General features: G+C 38.6%; 2 protein-coding genes across 3 annotated transcripts; both read right to left on the bottom strand.

Moving 5' to 3' along the window:
* Nucleotides 1-3,287: 3,287 nt before the first annotated feature.
* On the bottom strand, nt 3,288-8,527 carry LOC310737012 (cytochrome P450 2K1-like). 2 transcript variants are annotated; one of them, XM_083561158.1, is made up of 5 exons: nt 8,506-8,527; nt 4,309-4,444; nt 4,036-4,221; nt 3,820-3,963; nt 3,288-3,674 (listed from the first exon to the last, which is right to left on the bottom strand). In XM_083561158.1, exons 2-5 carry the CDS (start codon nt 4,328-4,330, stop codon nt 3,484-3,486), a joined length of 543 nt encoding a protein of 180 aa, XP_083417284.1. In that variant the 5' UTR covers nt 4,331-4,444; nt 8,506-8,527; the 3' UTR covers nt 3,288-3,483. The 2 variants fall into 2 exon arrangements, with proteins under 2 accessions (XP_083417284.1, XP_083417285.1); XM_083561159.1 differs by lacking the exon at nt 8,506-8,527 and having other exon boundaries at nt 4,309-4,552.
* An 8,511-nt stretch (nt 8,528-17,038) lies between these two features.
* LOC310736970 (cytochrome P450 2F2-like) lies at nt 17,039-20,612 on the bottom strand. Its single transcript, XM_083561075.1, has 9 exons — nt 20,398-20,612; nt 19,580-19,742; nt 19,321-19,473; nt 19,067-19,227; nt 18,745-18,918; nt 17,950-18,085; nt 17,675-17,862; nt 17,460-17,601; nt 17,039-17,327 (listed from the first exon to the last, which is right to left on the bottom strand). Exons 1-9 carry the CDS (start codon nt 20,557-20,559, stop codon nt 17,131-17,133), a joined length of 1,476 nt encoding a protein of 491 aa, XP_083417201.1. The 5' UTR covers nt 20,560-20,612; the 3' UTR covers nt 17,039-17,130.
* Between the last annotated feature and the right edge of the window lie 3,234 nt (nt 20,613-23,846).

Genomic DNA, 23,846 nt, shown 5'->3' with positions numbered 1-23,846 from the left:
GGTGGTGATTTTTAAACTCACGACGATGCCAAAAGAAAAACTCCCGAGAGAAATTGTTGTGAAAGGAAGGAGGAAGACAGTGAACAATGACTTTCTTGGTCGGCTACTGTTTAGATACAAGCCGCTGTAACGCGTTGAGTCTGGGTGAAGGGAGAGCTCGCTAACTCCAGTTGCAACAGAAATCATATAAGCACAGACAGGTTTCCAAAACTCGTGCTTTTTTATTTTTTTTGGCAACAGCGTTACGGGTTAGTCAAAGAAACTTGAAAATGAGCACCAGAAAATAATAATGACATATTCCTCTGTCTTTCACACATGCAGTAATACCGGTAAAATGTGACGGCAGGCTATTCCCAAAATGCTGCTCTGCTCTTAAAGGAGCCACAACATATTTCACCCGTTACACTGCATTGTCTTTCGTTAAAGCCTATGTAAAGTTTATTAGTTTCAGTGTAGACAGGCTTATAGACAGGTGCGGCTTATTTATGTTCAAAATAAAAATATTTGTAAAATTCAGTGGGTGTGGCTTATATTTGGGTGCGTTTAATAGTCCGGAAATTATGGTACTAAAACAAATGTAATTGCTTATATAGTAATGCAAATCCAACTTCGAAGGAAAGTGAGGAAAGTTCATCATTACAAAGGAGTGTGAGGATTTTTTCCCTCTTTGCTGTATTAATTTATTTTTACAAATAAACATTATGGTTTTCCAGCTATAAAGATAAGATTATTTTGAGTCACAGGTGATCAGATTTTCAGAATATATATACGAAGTGGTATTAAAGGTAGTATCTTTTCGAAGTGTGTCAAGAAAAGCAAAACATAAAATTGCTTGTTATTTTTTATTAACGCAGTTTATTATTATTAACATTTGTGTTCATCAACATTTGAACAGTTTACATTTTTTAAACAATTTTATAATAAAATGCCTGCTTGGTTAAACAATATATAAAATAATATTTGATAAAAACAAATATATAATAAACTGATTTAATGCAATACACATATTTATTATATTGATAAAATTGAGTACTTAATTAAATTGGCACCAATTAAATTGATTATATAATATGAAACCAAACTCAACATAGAGCATGAAGACATATGGTGTTTTAAGTTACGTAAATTATCAGGACACCAAACTTTTACCAACTTTTTATGTTTCCACACGGACGGGTAACGAGATGATACCGGAGAAAATGTTCCACTTCTAACCTCTATACGGATTATGTAATGAGAGATTATTCATCAGAGATTGTTTATTTAAACGTATACATTTCAAGCTTTCTATACATATATTAATTATGTCTGTGAGGTAAATATTCACTAAGATTCAGGTTGTTTTATTTGTGTCTGTGAAAAGAGATGACAGAGACGGCAGAGAGCACCCCCTGTCTGTTTTCTTTCTTTTTTAAAAAGCACAGCGTTTTGTTGTTATTATGAGTGTATACTATATTTCTAGTGAAAAAACGACAGAAAAGAATGCAGACTGAAAATGTCAGTTTGTAAACATGGCAATAAACAGTTTGTAACATGGCATCCCACATGCTCATGATCTACCATATTAGCCTTATTGTGCAAAAAGTGAAATACTTGCACTGTGACATGGCCACTACCATTTTTATATACATGGTTGAAAAGCCTGATTTAACCTTTCACAAGCCATGAGCATTTTTTTAAGGCTTGCTTTCATAACTTGATTTCAGATGCAAAGCTGACAGGAACACAAAAGAAACCTTATTTAAATTCTACTTATATAAGACTGGAGAACCCACAGCGACCAAGCTGTCTATTGCATTGAAGAAAATCCCAGAAACAATCATTGATATGCTCATCTGAAAAAGGATGACTGGCCATGAGTTGTAACAGGAGCAATGCTAAGCTAGTAATCATTACTGTTACATCATACCAGCTTCTGGATCATTGATTTGAATCGCTGGTTGAGTAATACATTTTTAAACCACTGGGAAAACACAGACATCCTAGTAAATAGGTGATAGGTAGTGACAAAGACCTTCCTGTGTATACAGAGACTCTTTTTTTTAAATACACCTATATTTGGACACCTTTTAAGCCACAGGGTTGACCTGAAAAAGAGTTCAGGTTGAGGTAGACCTACATACAGTACAATGCTGCACTCTAGCATGATTATCCTGGTAATTTCATCTAAATTCCGGTACATGCAAATGACCGTTCAGTAGACTTTCACTTCTAGAACTTCATCAAATCAGGTTTATCTATCTACAAGAATCCTGCATTATTAATTTCACTAATAAAACAGTTTTGCTCCATCAGCAGCGGTTTGTATCCAAAAATGTCTACAGCCATCTATGCTCAGGAACCAATGATGAAGAAACTCCAGACTCGAACTCATTGTAATAGAAATCAATCAGTGTTTGAGTCATTAATATCATTCTATTAATAGATCAGTGTGCTGAGAGTCACATTCGAGTCTTTTCACATAAACTGCGGTGATTAAGTAAAAAGTCTTGTGATAAAAATGATAATAGGAACATTATAGACATAATAAATCATAGTATTTTGGATACTTAAGTGCATTTAAAGGCAAATACTATTGTACTTTTACTCAAATTAAAGTTTAAAGGGACACTTTTAGTTTTACTGGAGTAATTTTTTAATGTATCTCTACTTTAACTCAACTTCATGGTTTGTGTACTTCATCCAACACTGGTAAAGATCCTGTAAGATGTCTTCACTTGTTTTAGAGAAAGCATTTGTTGACCTCCACTTTCTCTGGTTGGTAAATGATGTGATGAGGAGCGCTGGCTGGTGGTTGGTATGAACAGATTAGTGAGTTAATGGGAAAAAATCTACAAAAAATAAACTACACTGAACTACTGGATATAAACTTTCTCTCAGCTTCTCCCATCATGGGTCACCAAAGTGGATCATCCGTATGTTTGATTTGGCACGTTTTTGTGCTGGATGCCCTTCCTAACACAGCCCTCCCCATTTATCCGGGCTTGGGACCAGCACTAAGAGTGGCTGGGGTTGGTTCCCCGACCGGGGATCGAACTCGAACTACTGGATATAATCTGCCAAAATCCATAAGCACAATTGGATCCTCAATTTATTTTTTAATTAAGCCCACATGAGAGATTGACTATGGCTGAGTAAATGAATATGATAATGTCTTTAGAATGTTTACTATGTAAATTGTATTTACTATGTAAAGATATAATTTTTTTCTTGGCTTGTTTATTGCTGAAACAGGATTCGGAGCAAATATAAACACACTACAAAGCTCCACTACAGACACAATAAGAGAAAACAAGATCCAGGCTAGAAGGACAGGCTTTTATTAGCTCCTTCACCTCGGTATCAAACTCCTTAACATACTAAACATTTATATTGTCTTCGTGTTATTGTATTGTTGGATCACTTATTTATTTATTGGGATCTACTACCATTTATCTTACCATGACAAATTTGTCAGTTTACAGTATATGTTGCAACATAGTTCTACATTTCTCTAGCTGACTGTCTGAGCCTGACTACCATCCTGTATGGTCTGGGTGTGATTCCAAACACAGGAGTGAAATCTAGTTCTCCTGCGTCTTCAGGCCAAATGTACTGGAAGCGGTGCAGCAGGGTGACCAAGATGAGGAAGAGCTCCATGCGAGCCAGACCTTCACCCAGACACATACGAGGTCCTGCGGAATAGACATACACACATTAGCTTACCATGGTGTGATTTGTCAACATCGTCTTGATGTTAGATATGTCTTCTGTTATCAAATCCAAAACTCATTTTAAAAGCCTTGCATGCATTATTTTTGTACTATACTAAGTTCTCACCAGCAGAAAAGGGTATGAAGGCCTCTGGTTTCTCAAACTGTCCTTGTTCATTGAGGAAGTTTGATGGGTTGAACTCATGAGGAAACTTCCACTGGCCTTCCTCACTCAGCACCGAGGACAGGTTTGGGATGATAATAGTTCCCTGAGAAACAGAGAATGGAAAACATAAAATGAGTTGCAGAAGGTAAATTGAACCATTGTTTGAAAGCCTTAACCTCGGGATGCTGTAGCCCATCAGTTCAGTATCTCTTGTGGTAGAGTGGAACACACTCAGAGGGACAGTGTTGGCAATGCGCTGACACTCATGAATCACAGCCTGGGTGTACGGCATGTCATGTCTGTCCTCAAAAGAGATACAAGCTTTCCCCTGCAGAACGTCATCAATCTCCTGCTGGCATTTTTCTGTGTTTGGAGTCAAAATAAATATATTTAGCAAAATGGGATTATGCATCAAGACATATAATGAGCTCCAAACTTTAAAGTTCAAACCCTGGATGTCTGGATAAACCATGAGGTAGAGGAAAGCCGTAAGGAGGGTGTTGGATGTGGTATCAGTTCCAGCTGTATACAGGTTAAGAATGTTTATTACTAGTTGATGTTAATCAAAGGAAGATTCATTGTCCCTCTGGTAAAACAAGTCAGTTTAGTTAGTCCAGATTTTACACTTACTAAAACCTTTGGCCATATTACCCCAAATTAATTTACATTACATGGACTTGGTCACTCCCAGTGCTACAAAGCACTAAATCATTAGGTTACTGTTCGTAACCCCGGTTCTCTGAAACATCGAGTGGAGGATCCACCTATGGGAAGGGTATCTTTACCTGACCTCTGCAGAAGCATCCAATTGCACCAAGTCTGGCTTGACAGACAGGTGCGTGTGCCCAATGGCAGGTAAGGGAATGCACCTTACCCGAGTGCATAAGGCACCTGCACGCGCTACCTTTCCTTAGTGAGCATATTCGCTTCTTGTGCAGCAAGCGGGGCAAACTTGGTTTGATGTTTAAAAAAAAAAAGGGGTTACGAACAGTAACCTATTGTTCTCTTTCATTATCTTGTGTTCAAGATCCACTCACAGCGAGGCCCTGTAAGCCAGAAGACTGCCCTCAAGGTGGTGCTCGGCACGTCATAGAGTTGTAAACCTCACACACTGAGAGGGTGAAAAACCCAGCCATGAAAAACATGACATGTGTTAACATGCATGCTAAAACCCTGATGACACCCAACATGCGGGCCGCATGCAGAAAATAAACATGTTGATATACATGTAATTGGACCAATCTGGGTGTCAGGAAAGAGTACAAACTATCATGCTCGAAAACATGCAAAAACTAGGCTGGGCAGTCAAAAGGAGTTTGGGCCTAGTATCACAAAGCTATGAAGAGCCCACACCTAAGACTGCATGAGCCACTGAGGTCTGGGAAACATCAAGCCTCAAGGTAGTACCTGACAAAGGTATGTGAAAAGTACCAGCTTGCAGGGGCACAAATGTCCTGCAAGGGAACCCATCTAAACAAAGCCCAAGAAGCAGCCAAGCCTCTAGTGGAGTGAGCTCTGAGGCATGACACACAGCGATAGATGCTAAATAGACCTTAATCATAGAAAAGGTTCTTCCATGATCGATAAGGTCCTGCAAGAAGCCCAAAATATCAGCGACTGAGCACAGATTTAAAATTAGCTCGTGCCTCCCACACCACTCCTCGAACACACGCCACTTGTAATCATAGAGGAAACGTGTGAAAGAGACCCTGGCATTCTAAACAGTTGCAATAACACGAGGGGGAAGCGCCAAAGTCTCACGGGCCTGGCACAGAGAGCCACCCTTTCTGGGTGAGGATGGTAGATCTCCCCGTTCGCTTGGGTTGGGAGATCCATGCACAATGGGAGGGGCCATGGCTCTGCATACAGAAGGGGGATTATCTCTGCTAGCCACAGTGCCTTGGGCCACCTGGGTCTATAAGGATCAGATACAAATCCTGTACTTCCACCCTGGCCAGGGTTGGGGTTATCAGGCAGAGCAGAGGAAATGCGTTGAGCAGCATGTTGGCCCATGGATGAGCCAGTGTGTCCACCACGAGGGGGGCATTCTCGTCCCGTAGCGAGAAAAACATAGGACAGTGGGCGTTTTGGCGCGAGGCAAAGGGATCTATGGCCACCCGGCCGAACCACTTCCATAGCAGCCCCACTCTCTGAGGGTGGAGCCGCCACTCTCCGTGGAGTGGGTTCCCCCTTAACAAAAGGTCTGCACCCCTGTTCAGAATGCTCGGAACGTGAGTCGCCCGTTATGACAGAAAATGCCGTCTGCTCCATACCAACAGCTTGTGAGCTAGAGCATTAAGCTTGGAGAAGCGCATCCCCCCCTTGGCTGTTGATATGTGCTGAAGCTGTCTAATTGTTGCAGTGCACCAGCACCTGATGCCCCTCCAAGCAGGACAGGAAATGACTCAGAGCCTTCCACACAGTGAGGAGCTCCAAATAGTTAATATGGGCTGAGTGAAGTGTGTTTGGCCGCACACCATTCACCATTCATGCCCTCCTGTGTGGCTCCCCACCCTGTTAAGGAGGCATCTGTCGTTACCACATTCCGCAGCATGATCGCCCCAAGAGGGGTCCCATGCGTGTAAAACTCTGTGCCTCTCCAGTGGCGCAGCGCCGCTGTGCACGTGCACGTCACCATGATATAGCGGAAAAGATCGCGCAACGGGCTGAGATGAAGAGATAAGGTCCACTTCATGAAAGTCCTCATTCTCAGCAGGCCCAAAGGCAAGACATGGACAGCCAAAGCAATAAGACCCTGTAATCTGAGACAAGAAGATGTGCGATACTGAACCCTTGCTCCTTCCCTGAACTGCGAGAGACAATTCATGAATGAGGAAGTGCGCTTTTGCGACAGGCGAACGCGCATTGTAACGGAATTCAGCTCCAAACCCAAAAATATGACATTTTCAGCGGGAGTGAAATTGCTCTTTCTCAAATTGACTCTGAAACCGAACGCTGTGATGTGCACAAGGGTAGTGTTTCATTAGTCACTTTCTCTCTTGAATCGGCTGTAATCAGACAATCGTCTATGTATGAGACCCGCTGTTCTCAGTGGCGCAAGCCCCGCCTCCACACACAGACTAAACTGAAGTCTGTAACCCCTTGTGATTGTGTGAATCACCCATTCGGGGGCTGAAACAGACAGCCAGCCTGTCATGTGACTCTCAAGCGTCCCCGCACAGTCTGGTGGACTGCCTAGAGTCGATCCAGCCGGATCGCTCATTACTGGTGCAATAGCGCCATCTAGTGGGCGAACTAGGGGCAACATGCAGGGGTATGGAGAGAAATTCTCTCTCAGAAATGAATTAATTTGGTTCATTAGCTTTTTAAATCTATTTAGCCTATTTAGCCTTCATAGCCTTTATTAAATTTGTGTGGTAACTTTTTCTCACACCCTTCCCCTCTGGAACGGGGAAACACTCTCTTTACAACACAGGGAACAGTTAAGTCTGTGCGAAATAGAGATCGGCACTCACTGGCAAGTTGGGGCTGACCCCGCCGAAAGAGAGAGAGAAAGGGTAAACATGAAGGGGAGAACAGGGGTCCTTAGGGCTGGCCTCCCATGAACGCAGACCGAAAGCCCCCTGTGGACAAGCATCAGACCGGCCGTTTACATTTAGGTTTAGAAGGAGCGGGGCTAGGTGGCTTCTTTGCCGCGGTGAAGGACATCTTACCCCAGGACCTAGCAGGGGCACCTGCTGAGCCGGTGGTTTCCCGCAGGGTTTGTTGGTTCTGACTGTATGGTGGGAATGGCATCCCACAGCAGGGCGCACGGCACGGCATCAGCTTCCTCGGAAGACACAGTTTGAAAGCCTCGTCCTCCTTCTTTTTATTATCGGATTATCTGAGGGGCAGGGCCAAAAAGAGCCTGTCCATGGTGAACCGGCACTCCTGCGATGCGACATTTCTCACTATTAAGCCACTGCACGCATTCTCCAACCACCGATAAAGCCATAGAGCACCCGCTCGCTTGGACAGCTTGACAGGCATTACGGAGAACAAGAGCGTTAACCTTAACAATCTCCTTCCAGTGATCAGGTGATGGCGACCCTTTCTCCAGTTGAACAGGATTTTGGCCTGATATGCGAACAACAGCGAGGAGACGTTAAGAGCTCTTATTGAAAGAGCCGAGGCTTTGTACGAAGCCTGATGAATGGACGCGGAGAAGCGATCCATCTTACCTGGTAGGACAGGCTTGGGTGGGGTGAGCAGCCCGCCTTAAGATGGGCACCAGTGTGGCTGGTGCCGACATAGAAAGTGCCATGAAAAAGGTTATGAAGCAGGCGGGCACCTATAAAAAATGCACTAGCGTGGGCAGCTTGCGAAAGCTAACCTGGCTAAGGACGAGCACGCCGGCGGAGGCTAATCGGAAAATGTGTCAAATTACATTTACTTCATTATTGTCCACCACTGTTTTATTACATTGATTAATTCTACATTTCGAACACTTTCTGCTGGCATGTAGTATTACAGGGACACCATAAAGAATGCACTTCACTAACTTAAATAAACCCAAGAATCCATTACTTTAGTCAATGACATTAGGACAAATTATAGAAATACAATTTAATTGAAATGAACTAGAAATAACCAATATTCACTGCATTACCACAATTAATTAATTAATTAACCCACACAAACACATACCAACTCAAGCTCATCCAGATGACTCTTATTTTCTTGTGTTTTTCTATCATGGCACTTGTCAGTTTTTTATCTGCTTTGTTGTTTGTGAAGACTTTCTTGAAGGGAAAAGGCAGGGATCTCAACAATGGAAAACTATCATAGACCTGCAAGAGAATAAAGAGTTTCTTTTCTTCAGATTTGTCCTTACTAATAAGTTACAAAAATTTGTTTTAGCTATTTTTTAATGCCTACATTTAGAATTAAAAACAGTTAAAAAGCAGTCAGTGATGAGGTGATGATATAATGTCTTACTATTGACCAAGGATCATTAATAAGCTTAGTATTTTCGGTAACCCTTGCAATATTTTGTTTAAGGGTTTCGTTGTCATATTCATGGCGAATACCAGACAAAACCAGGTAAATAATATTTGATGCTGCGTTGTGGAAAAAAGTCTGAGGATTCAAGGTGCTTCATGCAATTGGAAAATATATGTTCATCAGCATGTCTTTATTAAAAAGTTTCATATTTTAATAATCATCAACAGAAACTTGATACATAAGGAAACAAGATTATACCAGCATGCTTCTCTAATTTGGCAACAAGGTGTTCAATTTCCCCCAAAATCCTGTTCTCCATAGATTGTTTCCCCAAGCCAAAGTTCCTCAAGGTCAGCTGGGTTTCTCCCTAGATAGAGTCCATAAACGTTCCCATAACGTTCAGCCAACTAAAAAAAAAAACATGCTAGTCTTTATTAATTCACATATTTTTTAAGAGTCATTTTTGTTCTATATCAGTGACATTTATAAACTGGTTTTAAATTCAGATTTAAAATATACTTTTTTTTTTGGAATAGAGTTTATTCTAAATATTATTATTTACTTAGGCTGAGATACATGTATGACCTACAGTGTGTACTAGTGGTTAGAATGAAACATCACTGAAATGCTGTTTTACAAACGGTTTGTCATGTTGGAGAATGTGATATCTAGACATTCATCAAATACTGACTATAACTAGAGGTACAATGTGACATAAATACCAACACTGCAAGCAATGGGAGACATAGAAGAGCGGTAGATCACTAGGATTGTTAATACACAGATATATTGGCAAGTTGGTTGGCTCAAACACCTTGTTTTAGTCTGGTACTACTGTACAATAGGTTCATAAAGACTAGAGTGATCTACAAGACCAAGAAAGAAAGAGCCAAGACTGATACACTGAGACTACTCAACTGTGTGTTAAGCAGAAGAACAAAAATCTCTGCCTCTTCTGAATTTTTTTTTTTTTTAATGTTCAGAGATCAATTGTACTACCAAGCAGATAAAAGGATTGTTGGTTGGGAGTTTGGGAGGTTCAGACAACATATTGTCTGGATAACAGTACCCTAAAGACATTTTGCAGTGAATGTCAAGAGCTTCACCTCAGTCTCCTTAATGGACAATTGAAGCTAACTTCTTGCATATTCTGTAACACTCCAATGAACAAATTTATACTCACTCTCAGCCAGAGAGATGGATAGGAAATATATAAAGGTTGTGACAGTCACTGTGAGGTAGGATGTATTCTAACGGGATCCCCTATTAGTAGTCTAAAGACCCTCTTATCCAAAGCAACTTACAAGAGTGCTTTGTAGTTGTGAAAAGTTTAGGCTCATAGAGTCTGAAAACAACATATTTCCTCCTGAATGTTTAGCTCTCCATGTGGTGTCATACATCACAACAACAAGCAGCGTCGTAGCCGAAATATCTTCATTTTCAGTTGCCCAGGCTTGTTGTTTGTTTTTTTTAACACCCATATCTGTCAGAGAACCACCAGCCATGCCCTCCTCCTTCACTCAACACTCTCGCTCAGCCTCGCCCTCCTACTAATCACCTACACCTGTCCTGCTCCACTAATCACCTACACCTGTCCCCCATTTACCTGTCCCCTTTATAAGGTCCCTATTCCCGCTCACTCACCGTCCGATCCACAGGTTACTACCATAGATCATTCCGGACTAGCTACTGCTCTGTTTCCTGTGCGTCCATGCTATGCTTTGCAAGAAGCACTCAGTTACGTGTACCATTTGCTTCAGTCACATCTCAAACTCTCGTGTGTGTATGTTTGTACAATAAAGAACATTCTTTGTTGCTCCTGGTTTGTGACGCTTGGTCTAACAATGACAATATCATTTACATATTTTTCTTAGCGCACCAGATTTTTCTTTTCACACCAGATGCTCTTCCTGATTCACCCCTGCCATTTTATCTGGGCTTGAGACTGGCTTCCTTGGCTCCCTGAATAGGAATCAAACCGGGACCATGGCAGAGAAAGAGCTCAATTCTGGACTCTTTCCAGTGCCCAGGCTAATTATGTAAAATCAGTGGCTTCCATAAAGAATTTCTTTTGCCAAGGAATAAGTTTAATGGTGCCACAATGTGGACATACAGCTGTTTATTCTTAACTCAACCCCGTCAACCATACGTAGGCATTTTTATCCATTTGTACGCAATGGCTAATACAGATGTTAAGGTTATTGGTTACATTTAAAGTGACACAGCTACATAAAACACACAAATTCAACAATTTTGGCAAACACTGACAGCACAACATATTTGATTTAGCAAAAAAAAAAAGGAATTTCTTTGTGAACTAGGTTCAGACCTCATTAGGTAACAAAGTTAATATTAATTTTGTTTTTAGATTTCCCAAGACGTTTTCATGCAATATTAATTTTGTAAATGTATTCTTCTGGAATGAATAATAAATGTTTTTAATTTAAATTAAAATGTACAAAAAAATACAACACAGATAAACTATTATGGCTAAAACAAATGTTTATAAAAACATTCAACGATAAACACATCTTTTTATTTTTTTGTTCTGCATCAAATATAACACAATGACATACGATTTTAAAGTCTTTCAGAGGATTTTTTATGTTTATATCAAGAAGATATAGGTAGCCAAATATAGGTAGCCAAATATAGGTAGCGGTTGGGGTCCAGGTGGGAAGTTCTTGGGCCTCTGGATCCGGACTAAGTGGAAAATAAGAAAGAGAAAAAAGCCTAAAAGAATTAAGGAACCCAACATGATGGCTGCTGTACCACTGCTCTATAGACTGCTGCTGCACGAAGACCTTTCAATATATCACGTATCAACACTGTACGAATGCGGTTAATCATTTACGCAGTGGTTGTTGCCTATTCTGTGTGATGCAGAGTTTTATAAAACATTAAACTTACATTTTCTTCTTTATCTTCTTTATATTTAAAAAAAGGAATTTTTATGCATTTAGTCAAAATGACAAGGACAACCACAGTACACCACAGCAAATAGACTGATAGACTCTTGAGATCTCAGGATATATAAATAGACAATTCTTGTCTAATCATGAGTAAAGGGACAGCAAGGTCTCTGACACTACCTATAACCTACAGACAGAAATATTATGGCACATTTCCACTGGTAGGTTAAAGATTCACAAATTCAGACTCCAAATTCCTGCAAGAAGTCGAGACCAAGAAACCCTATAAACCTCAGTACAACCCCTGATAATTTGCGATTCGGAACTCGAGGCTCGGAAAATTTGCGGGTTCCCGTTTGGAACCTAACTAACAGAAAGTTGCGGATTATCTTAAAATTTGCGGGAATCCACAGCAGGACCAAATGTTAGAAATGTTAGAAATAAACAGTTTTAACTAAAAAAATTTTTATTAAAATTTCAAAACACATTATCGTATTAATGTGACATAATGTCTAGATGAATTCATTAAGGATTGGCAGGGATTCCCCTGCCATGCCCCCTTCGGCGGCTGTCACGCTGCCGCTATCTTTGCTGCTATCTCTGCCGCTATCTCTGCCGCTCCTGGCCCTGATTGCAAACACCTGGGACTCGTTAGCCACACACTTTTCTAAACTCCCGAACATGATCGAGTTGCTACCTTGGTCTCGCGGATCATGCTTGCCAGCTCCGGAGCCTGCAAGCGCGGCTGCGCTATGCCCCTCTAAAAGCACAGTGGAATTCTCGGCTCGTTTGGGATGTTTGGGATGGTTACAGCAGATCTCTACTACCACTCCCTTGCTTCTGAGCGTGCCACTCTGCTCCAGAGTTCCTCCGAGCGCGCCGCTCCGTTCCAGAGTGGAGCTCTGCACTTATAAGAACTCTGGAATGGAGCGGCGCGCTCTGAGAAACTCTGGAATGGAGCGGCATGCTCTGAGGAACTCTGGAACGGAAGCAGCTCGCTCTGAGAATCTCTTTAAAGGAGCGGCACACTCGGAGGATCTCTGGAACTGAGAGGAGTGCTCATAGGAACACTGGAACTGAGAGGAGCACTTGGAGGGACTCTGGAATGGAGCCCTCTCAGAATCGAGGGGGCTGTAGTGGAGATTTGCCGTAGTCATCCCAAACATCCCCAGGAATAGCCCGATGAAATCGGCGTATGAACCAAAATCGCCGCCATTAGCGCTCCATAGCCTGCTGGCTTAAGAGAGAGCATCTTTAGAAAGAAAGGAAACGCAAAAGGCAATCTTGGCCCCCTCGGTGGGAAATTGGGATGACTGCACATCCACGTACCTGCCGACACTCCGTAAAAAATACAGTTTATTATTCCTTAAAGTAGAATTATGCAATTTGAAAGAGAGCTTAAAAATATAAACTGGGAACTAATTATGACACTAGATGATGTAGAGGAGTGTTGTAATTTTATGACCACATCTATTACAAATCTAATGGAAAAATGTACAAAGCAAATAAAACCTAAACAAAAAGATTTCACGGTGCCCTGGATAAATAATGAAATACGTAACCTTATGAAAAAACGAGATTTAACTCTGAAAACATCTTTAAGATCTAAACTTAATACCAATCTCCAGAAGTTTTAGGAACAAGGTTGAATCTGAGCTGCGAAAAGCAGAAGTGACATATTACACTCATTTAATTGATAGTGCTAAAGGCAACAATAATTCACTTTGGAGGCATTTAAATAATCTGACTAATAAATCAAATAAACATAAAAAGATTACAAAACTTAACATTAATGGACATCGTATAACCAATTGTGTGAATTTAATTCATATTTTTTACAATCTGTTGAAGAACTAACAAAAGAATTCCAGCTTGTCAATCCTCTCAATTATCCATTGAGAGCAACCTAAACAGATTCCTTTTATATTAAAGAGGTGTCGGATATAAAAGTTGCAGAAATAATTAATAAACTTCCAAATTCTAAGTCTGATGACATTTTTAGGATGAACAGTTGTTTTCTTAAAAAGTATAAGGATGTCCTTGTCAAACCATTGACTCACCTTGTTAATCTTTCTATCAGAAACAGTACATTTCCCAGTGCATGGAAACAAGGTATAATTATTCCTGTATTCAAAAGTGGTAGCCAAGACTCAATAAGTAACTATCGCCCTATATCGATTTTACCAGTCTTATCTAAAATTATTGAAAAAGTTGTAGTAGTGCAACTGAGTGACCATTAAGAAGCCAGACAGCTACTCCATCCTCACCAGTTTGGGTTTAGACCAGGTTATTCAACAGAAATAGCAAACTGCTGTTTAATTGAAAAAGTAAAAAAGTCCCTGGACAAGGGTCATGTGGTGGGGGCTGTATTTATTGACCTTAAAAAGGCATTTGATATGGTCAATCATAGTTTGCTTTTATCTAAAATGTTAAATTTTAATTTTTCAAATGAGGCAGTGTTGTGGTTTACATCTTACCTCCAGTCTAGAGTACAGTGTGTTAAAGTTGATCAAAACATATCCACACTCTCAAACATAAAAATGGGCATTCCGCAGGGTACTATACTTGGCCCCATGCTGTTTAGTCTTTTTATAAATGACTTGCCCCTGCACTGCTCTGATGCCAGATGTCAGATTTATGCGGATGATGCAGTTATTTATGCACCCGCTAAGTCACCTGAGCAGGCTGCAGCTGTATTGTCTACTAGTATGTTTGACATCCAACAATGGCTCATCCAAAATTAACTAGTTTTAAATCTCACAAAAACTGTTTCTATGTGCTTTTCCATTAAAAAACTCGATTTAAAAGGAAGATTTAATATTAATATACAAAATACAAAAAATTTTCCAGTTACAGAATTCAAATATCTAGGATTGGTTTTAGATCCTCAACTAAAATTTGATAAGCACATAAAGAACATTTTAAAAACAATACAAAGTAATCTCAATTGTTTTAAATTAATTAGAAGTTTTATACTGCACCAGGCAGCCCTGCTGTACATGCATGCTATGATTTTTTCTCATATATCGTACTGCATGACAGCATGGGCTCAAGCCACTCCTACTGCAACCAAATGCATACGTTCTGTATACAACAGAGCAGTAAAAATTATGGACAAAAAACCAATTCGACACCATCACTGTACCATTTTTAAGAAATATAATTTAATGAATTTTGAGAGTTTTAGCAATTTTTGCTTTCTTAAATTAATTTACAAGTGCATTAATCATTTAGTACCTGAGCCATTAAGTTCATTTATTGAGAGACAGAGCAGCATTCGAGTCACTAGGGGTTTTACAAATCATGACTGTAAAATCCCATACTGTAGGACCAGTTTTGGTCAGACTACCTTCTCTGTGAAGAGCTCCAAACTCTGGAACTCATTACCATCTGACATTAAGACTATACTGGATTTTATTGTGTATGACTAGGGACGGGAATTGTCCATATCATGTTATTTGTTTAAATTGAAGTAGTTTAGTATGTAAATTGTATTGTGTTTAGAGCACAACCAATTAGCATTTGCTATAAACTTTTTATGTAGCATTTCAGTAACAAGCTTGCTTTGACACTATGTATGTTGCATTGTCCCTGTCAAATAAAAAAATGAAATGAAATGAAATACTACCGTATTTTTCGGACTATAAGCCGCTACTTTTTTCCCACGTTTTGAACCCCGCGGCTTAAACAACAAAGTGGCTAATTTATGAATTTTTTCTGGGTTTTTCCTGGTTTCACAAACTTCAAGCCAAAAAACCGAACCCTATAACATTAGACCAATTAAATTTCCGAAAGGGAAACGAAAACCGCACCTCTCCTGTGTTCTGAGCTGCACGGCATCGGGATAAAAAACTTCCATGGGGTGATTTTTTAACGCACGACGATGCCAAAAGATAAACTCCCGAGATAAATAGTTGTGAAAGGAAGGAGGAAGACAGCGAACAATGACTTTCTTGGTCGGCTACTGTTTAGATACAAGCTGTTGTAACGGTTTAGTCTGGGTGAAGGGAGAGCTCACTTCTGGCAGGCTATTCCCAAAATACCGCTATGCTCCTAAAGGAGGCACAACATATTTCACCCGTTACACCGTGTGTAACGTGTTTTTCGTTAAAGCCTGTGTAAAGTACATTAGTGTAGACACCTGCGGCTTATAGACAGGTGCGGCTTATTTATGATAAAAATAAAAAATATTTGTAAAATTCAGTGGTACGGTATAATTTTTTTTGTGAAAAAATGACAGAAAAGAACGCAGACTAAAAATGTCAGTTTGTAAACATGGCAATAAGAGCAATCCAACATGCTCATGATCTACCATATTAGCCTTATTGTGCAAAAAGTGAAATACTTGCGCTGTGCTTGCTTCAATAACTTGATTTCAGATGCAAAGCTGACAGGAACAGAAAAAGAACCTTATTCAAATTCTACTTATATAAGACTGGTCATTGTATAAGTATTATATAATCATTACTACATTTCAAAGTCAAATATTTGCAAAACTACATTTTGTGAAATCAGTCGTAAATTTTTTTTTTGAGGATAAAAATGGAACTGATCAAACACACAGCAAGTCACCGATCGGTGTCGAGCGCTCGCTCTGTTTTAAAAACTTGTTTTGATTGGTGCTTGGTGTATCTACTGATCACCAACATAAAGTTCAGCATCAGTTCAACAGCAGACAGAACATTTAGAGAGGAATAAATGATGAAGAAACTCCAGACTTGAACTCATTGTAATAGAAATCAATCAGTGTTTGAGTCATTAATATCATTCTATTAATAGATCAGTGTGCTGAGAGTCACATTCGAGTCTTTTCACATAAACTAAGGTGATTAAGTAAAGAGTCTTGTGATAAAAATGATAATAGGAACATTAAAGTTATAATAAATCATAGTATTTTGGATACTTAAGTGCATTTGAAGGCAAAAACTTTTGTCATTTACTCAAATGAAAGTTTAAAGGGACACTTTTAGTTTTACTGGAGTAATTTTTGAATGTAATCTCTACTTTAACTCAACTTCATGGTTTGTGTGCTTCATCCTGTTAGATGTCTTCACTTGTTTTAGAGAAAGCATTTGTTGACCTTCACTTTCTCTGGTTGGTAACTGATATGATGAGGAGAGCTGGTGGAGCTGGTAATGAGGAAAAAATCTACTAAAAAGAAACTACACTGAACTACTGGATATAAACTGGAAAATTCCATTAACACAATTGAATCATAATTATTTTTTTCATTAAGCCCACATGAGAGATTGACTATAGCTGAGTAAATGTATATGATTATGTCTTTAGAATGTTTACTATGTAAATCGGAATTACTGTATAAATATTTTTTTTCTTGATATTAATTTTGTCTTCATGTTATTGTATTGTTGGATCACTCATTCATTTATTGGGATCTAATACATAGAACATAGTTCTACATTTCTCTAGCTGACTGTCTGAGCCTGACTCCCATCCTGTATGGTCTGGGTGAAAGTGTGATTCCAAACACAGGAGTGAAATCTGGTTCTCCTGCATCTTCAGGCCAAATGAACTGGAAGCGGCGCAGCAGGGTGACCAAGATGAGGAAGAGCTCCATGCGAGCCAGACCTTCACCCAGACACATACGAGGTCCTGCACAAAAGACGTTAGCTTACCATGGTGTGATTTGTCAACAGAGTTTTGATGTTAGATATGTGTAATCAAATCCAAAACTTATTTTGAAAGCCTTTTATACATTATTTTTGTACTATACTAAGTTCTCACCAGCAGAAAAGGGTATAAAGGCCTCTGGTTTCTCAAACTGTCCTTGTTCATTGAGAAAGTTTGATGGGTTAAACTTATTAGGAAACTTCCACTGGCCTTCCTCACTCAGCACCGAGGACAGGTTTGGGATGATAATAGTTCCCTGAGAAACAGTGAAGTGAAATCAAACACAAGGGTTGTTGAAGATAAATTAAACCATTGCTTGAAATGTTCACCTTTGGAATGTTGTAGCCCATCAGTTCAGTATCTCTTGTGGTACAGTGGAACACACTCAGAGGGACAGTGTTGGCAATGCGCTGGGACTCATGGATTACAGCCTGGGTGTACGGCATGTTGTGTCTGTCCTCAAAAGACACCTGAGCTTTTCCCTGCAGAACATCATCAATCTCCTGCTGGCATTTCTCTGCGTTTGGAGTCAAAATAAATCTATTTACCAAAATGGGATTATGCAACAAGACATATAATAAGCTGCAAAGTTTAAAGTTTAAACCCTGGATGTCTGGATAAACCATGAGGTAGAGGAAAGTCGTAAGGAGGGTGTTGGATGTGGTATCAGTTCCAGCTGCATGCAGGTTGAGAATGTATATTACTAGTTGATCTTCATCAAAGGAGGATTCATTGTCCCTCTGGTTAAACAAGTCAGTTTAGTTAGTACAGAATTTACACTCACTAAAACCTTTTGGCCATATTAATTCATTTACATTACATGGACTCCCAGGTGACCCCCAGTGCTATAAAGTACTAAATCATCTCATCCCACAATATGTAAATGACATTTTGTTTTATTGTTATTTACCCTGCCTGCTTTGATCAATGTATACAGGATCTTTGTTTCTACCCGTGGTGGATGAAGTACACAAACTATGTAATTGAGTTAAAGTACAAATACACGCGGAATAATATTACTCCAGTAAAAGTAGAAGTGCTCCCTTTAAACTTTGACTTGAGTAAAAGTGCTTGACCAGTTAATCTTTTATCCACTCATGAATAAAAAGGAACGAATGATTTAACAAGTACAGTAACAGTAATGAATTACATTTACTTCATTATTGTCCACCACTGTTTTATTACATAGACTACATTTCTGACACTTTCTGCTGGCGTGTAGTATTACGGGGACACCATAAAGAATGCACTTCACCAACTTAAATAAACCCAAGAATTCATTCCTTTAGTCAATGACATTAGGACAAATTATAGAAATACAATTTTATTGAAATGAACTAGAAATAATCAATATTCACTGCATTACCAGAATAAATTTTAAACCCACACAAACACATACCGACTCAAGTTCATCCAGATAGCAGTCAATAAAGTCAGTTGGCTCTCCTCGGACTCTTGTTTTCTTGTGTTTTTCTATCATGGCACTTGCCAGTTTTTTATTTGCTTTACAGTTTGTTAAGACTTTCTTGAAGGGAAGAGGCAGGGATCTCAACAATGGAAAAGTATCATATATCTACAAGAGAATTAAGAGATTCTTTTCTTCAGATTTGTCCTTACTAATAAGTTATATAAATTTGTTTTAGCTTTTTCTTAATCCTCACATTTAGAATTAAGAACAGTTTAAATGCAGTAAGTGATGAGGTGATGATATAATGTCTTACCATTGACCAAGGACCATTAATAAGCTTAGTATTTTCAGTAACCCTTGCAATATATTGTTTAAGGGTTTCGTTGTCATATTCATAGCGAATCCCAGACAAAACCAGGTAAATAATATTTGATGCTGCATTGTGAAAAAATGTCTGAGGATTCAAGGTGCTTCCTGCAATTGGAAAATATATGTTTATCAGTAAAAAATATATATATTTTAATTATCATCAACTGAAACTTGATAAATAAGGAAACAAGATTATACCAGCATGCTTCTCTAATTTGGCAACAAGGTGTTCAATTTCCCCCAAAATCCTGTTCTCCATAGATTGTTTCCCCAAGCCAAAGTTCCTCAAGGTCATCAGAGCAAAGCGCCGATGCTCCTTCCATGCAGGGCCATAATCAGCCATTATGACTCCTGTTACAATTCAGGCAAGTCAGTAACTGTATTTCAGTACAAATTTAATCGAAATTAGTTTTAGTCATCATGCTTGTGTACGTACAATAATTGTTCGTAATCTCACCTTTTCCTTCGGTCATATGGCTAACTAGAATGTTTTGTGGGCGTCCTGAAAAGTCTGCAGATTTGGTCACCAGAGCTTCTTTTATCACCTTAAAACCGTTAAGAACAACAGCTGGGTTTCTCCCTAGATAGAGTCCATAAACGTTCCCATAACGTTCAGCCAACTAAAAAAAAAACATGCTAGTTTTTATTAATTCAAATATTTAAGGGTCATTTATGTTCTACATCAGCAACATTTATAAACTGGTTTTAAATCCAGTTTTAAAATATACCTTTTTTTTTTGGAATAGAGTTACTACTTAGGGTGAGATACACATATGACCTACAGTATCAGTGGCTGCCATAAAGAATTTCTTTTGTCACTTAGTTGCAGTCAAGGAATCAGTTTAATGGTGCCACAATGTGGACATACAGATGTTTATTCTAAACTCAACCCCGTCAACCATATATAGGGATTTAGGTATTGGTTAAATTTAAAGTGACACATCTACATTCAACAATTTTGGCAAACACTGACAGCACAATATATTTGATTCAGCAAAAAAGAAATGGCATTTCATTGTGAACTAGGTTCGGACCTCATTAGGTAACAAAGTTAATATTAATTTTGTTTTTAGATTTCCCAAGATGCTTCCATGAATTAATCATTGTGTAAATGTATTCATCTCAAATGTTTAATAAACATTTTCCATTTTAATGTTTAAAAAAAATACAACACAGATAAACTATTACGGCTAAAACATATGTTTATATAAACATTTCCACGATAAACACATCATTTTGTTTGAGTTCTGGATCAGATATAACACAATGACATACCATTTTAAAGTCTTTCAGTGGATTTTTGATGTTAATATCAAGAAGACTGCCAAATATAGGTAGCGGTTGGGGTCCAGGTGGGAAGTTCTTGGGCCTCTGGATCCTGACTAAGTGGAAAATAAGATAGAAAAAAAAGCCTAAAAGAATTAAAGAACCCAACATGATGGCTGCTGTACCACTGCTCCATAGACTGCTGCTGCATAAAGACCTTTCACTGTATCAACACTGTATGAATGCTGTTAATCATTTACGCAGTGGTTGTTGCCCGTTCTGTGTGATGCAGAGTTTTATAACAAATTAAACTTAACTTTTGTTTTTTTTAGCTTATTTAAAAAACGGAATGCTTATGCATTTAGTCAAAATGACAAGGACAACCACAATACACCACTGCAAAAAGACTGATAGACTCTTGAGATCTCAGGATATACAAATGGACAATTCTTGTCTAATCATGTGTGCATAGACAGCAAAGTCTCTGACATCACCTATAACCTACAGACAGAAATATTATGGCACATTTCCACTGGTAGGTTAAAGATTCACAAATCCAGACTCCAAATTCCTGCAAAAAGTCGAGACCAAGAAACCCAGTAAACCTCAGTACAGTAAACCCCTAATAATTCGCGAATTGGAACTCGTGGTTCGGAAAATTTGCTGGTTCTTGTTTGGAACCTAACTAACAGAAAGTTGCAGATTATCTTGAAATTTGCGGGAAGCCGCAGCAGGACTGTTCAGGAACGTTAACAACAAATTTTTATTAAAATTTGAAAATAGATTATTGTATTAAAGTGACAATGTTTAGATGAATTCACCAAGGTACCATAGGGGTTGCTGCGGTGCACCCAAAATTTGCGAAGATTCTGAACTCTTAGAACATAACCCCCGCAAGTTCCGGGGGACCATTGTATGATTTTACATCTCAACAATCAGTCATCAACAGTTTACATTTTCAAGCAATTTCAAATAAAATACCCACTTGGTTAAACAATATATAAAAAAAATAATATAGAATAAACCAAATTAATGTGTGTGTGTGTGTGTGTGTGTGTGTGTGTGTGTGTGTGTGTGTGTGTGTGTGTGTGTGTGTGTGTGTGTGTGTGTGTGTGTGTGTTTTAAAGAGGTGGCAAAAGTACACACACAGTCTTCACTCAGTAGAAGTGCAGATACTGATGTTTTAAAAGACTTTGGTAAAAGATGATGTTCTGACTACACTTTTTTACTGAAGTTAAAGTAAAGAAGTTTGGGCTCTGACATATACTTAAGTAAATAGTAATCATTATTACTACCTGTATGAGTGTCACGCTGCTAACTGAACCTCACATCATATTAATATTCAGGCTTTCAATCAATTAAAGTATTTAATCGCAACTTAATCGCACATTTATAATCTGTTTTAAATGTTCCATAAATTAATACTTTACATTTTTAAAACTCTAATCAACATGGGCATGGAGAAATATTTATGCTTTATGCAAATCTATGATTATTATTAGTGAAACCAAACTGAAAATAGAGCATATTCTTGTGGATATAATTATATATGTTTTAATTAGGTCAATTATCAGGACACCAAAATGGAACTTTTACTATGTTTGAATATTTGATGGTTGATTTGAAAGTAGACATTTAGAGATTTCTATACATATATTAATTATGTCTGTGAGGTAAATATTCACTAAGATTCAGGTTGTTTTATTTGTGTCTGTGAAAAGAGATGACAGAGACGGCAGAGAGCGCCCCCTGTCTGTTTTCTTTATTTTACAAAAGCACAGCGTTTTGTTGTTATTATGAGTGTATACTATATTTCTAGTGAAAAACGACAGAAAAGAATGCAGACTGAAAATGTCAGTTTGTAAACATGGCAATAAGAGCAATCCCAAATGCTCATGATCTACCATATTAGCCTTATTGTGCAAAAAGTGAAATACTTGCACTGTGACATTGCCACCACCATTTCATATACATGGTTGAAAAGCCTGATTTAACCTTTCACAAGTCATGAGCATTTTCAAGGCTTGCTTCCGTAACTTGATTTCAGATGCAAAGCTGACAGGAACAGAAAAAGAACCTTATTCAAATTCTACTTATATAAGACTGGAGAACCCACAGTGACCAAGCTGTCTATTCTCTTGAAGCACCTCTCAGAAACAATCATTGATATGGTCATCTGAAAAAGGATGACTGGCCATGAGCTGTAACAGGAGCAATGCTAAGCTGGTAATCATTACTGTTACATCATACCAGCTTCTGGATCATTGATTTGAATCGCTGGTTAAGTAATAAATTTTTTAAACCACTGGGAAAACACACACAGCCTTGTAAATAGGTGATAGGTAGTGACCTTTCTGTGTATACAGACACTTGTTTTAGATACACCTATATTTGGACACCTTTTAAACCACAGAGTTGACCTGAAAAAGAGTTCACGTTGAGGTAGACCTACATACAGTAAAATGCTGCACTCCATCATGATTATCCTGGTAATTTCATCTAAAATGAAGTGCATGCAAATGACCGTTCAGTAGACTTTCACTTCTAGAACTTCAAGTTTTGCTCCATCATCAGCGGTTTGAACCCCAAAGTTTCTACAGCCATCTATGGTCAGGAACCAAGGAAACAAAGTTTACTCTGCTCTTTGAATGGGAAGTGTGGCATTTCTCTCTGCTTCTCACTAGTATAACATGAGCGTGGGTATGCAGAAGAGGGCAGATAGTGCTTTCCTCCAGGTGACACAATATGATTAGCATGTTGTAAAGATCAGTGATGGACAGTAACGAAGTAAACATAATACATTACTGTACATAAGGAGCATATCTGTATTTTACTAAATTATTCCATTTGGGGAGACTTTCTATTTAACTTTACTACATTTCAAAGTGAAATATTTTACTTTTTACTAAACTACATTTTGTGAAATTTCGTTCCTTTTTTTATTTTGAGCATAACAATGTAACTGATCAAACATACAGCGAGTCACCGATCACTGTCGATCAGCTCTGTTTTAAAGTCGTTTTGATTGGCGCATGGTGTATCTACTGATCACCAACATACAGTCCAACAGCAGGCAAAACATTCAGAGAGGAATAAATGCTAAAGAAACTCCAGACTCGAACTCACCATGACACACAATGTTTTTCACATAAACTGAGGTGATTAAGTAAAGAGTCATGTGATAAAAATTATCATAGGAACATTAAAGTTATAATAAAGCATACTATTTTGGATACTTAAGTGCATTTGAGGGCAAATACTTTTGTACTTTTACTCAAATGAAAGTTTAAAGGGACACTTTTAGTTTAGGAGTCATTTTTGAATGTATCTCTACTTTAACTCAACTTCATGGTTTGTGTACTTCATCCCACACTGGTAAAGATCCTGTTAGATGTCTTCACTTGTTTTAGAGAAAGCATTTTTTGACCTTCACTTTCTCTGGTTGGTAACTGATGTGA

Source organism: Silurus aristotelis, assembly GCF_946808225.1.
Source record: "Silurus aristotelis genome assembly, chromosome: 14".
NCBI classification, from domain to species: Eukaryota; Metazoa; Chordata; class Actinopteri; order Siluriformes; family Siluridae; genus Silurus; species Silurus aristotelis.
This window is presented reverse-complemented; position numbering and strand designations above follow the sequence as displayed.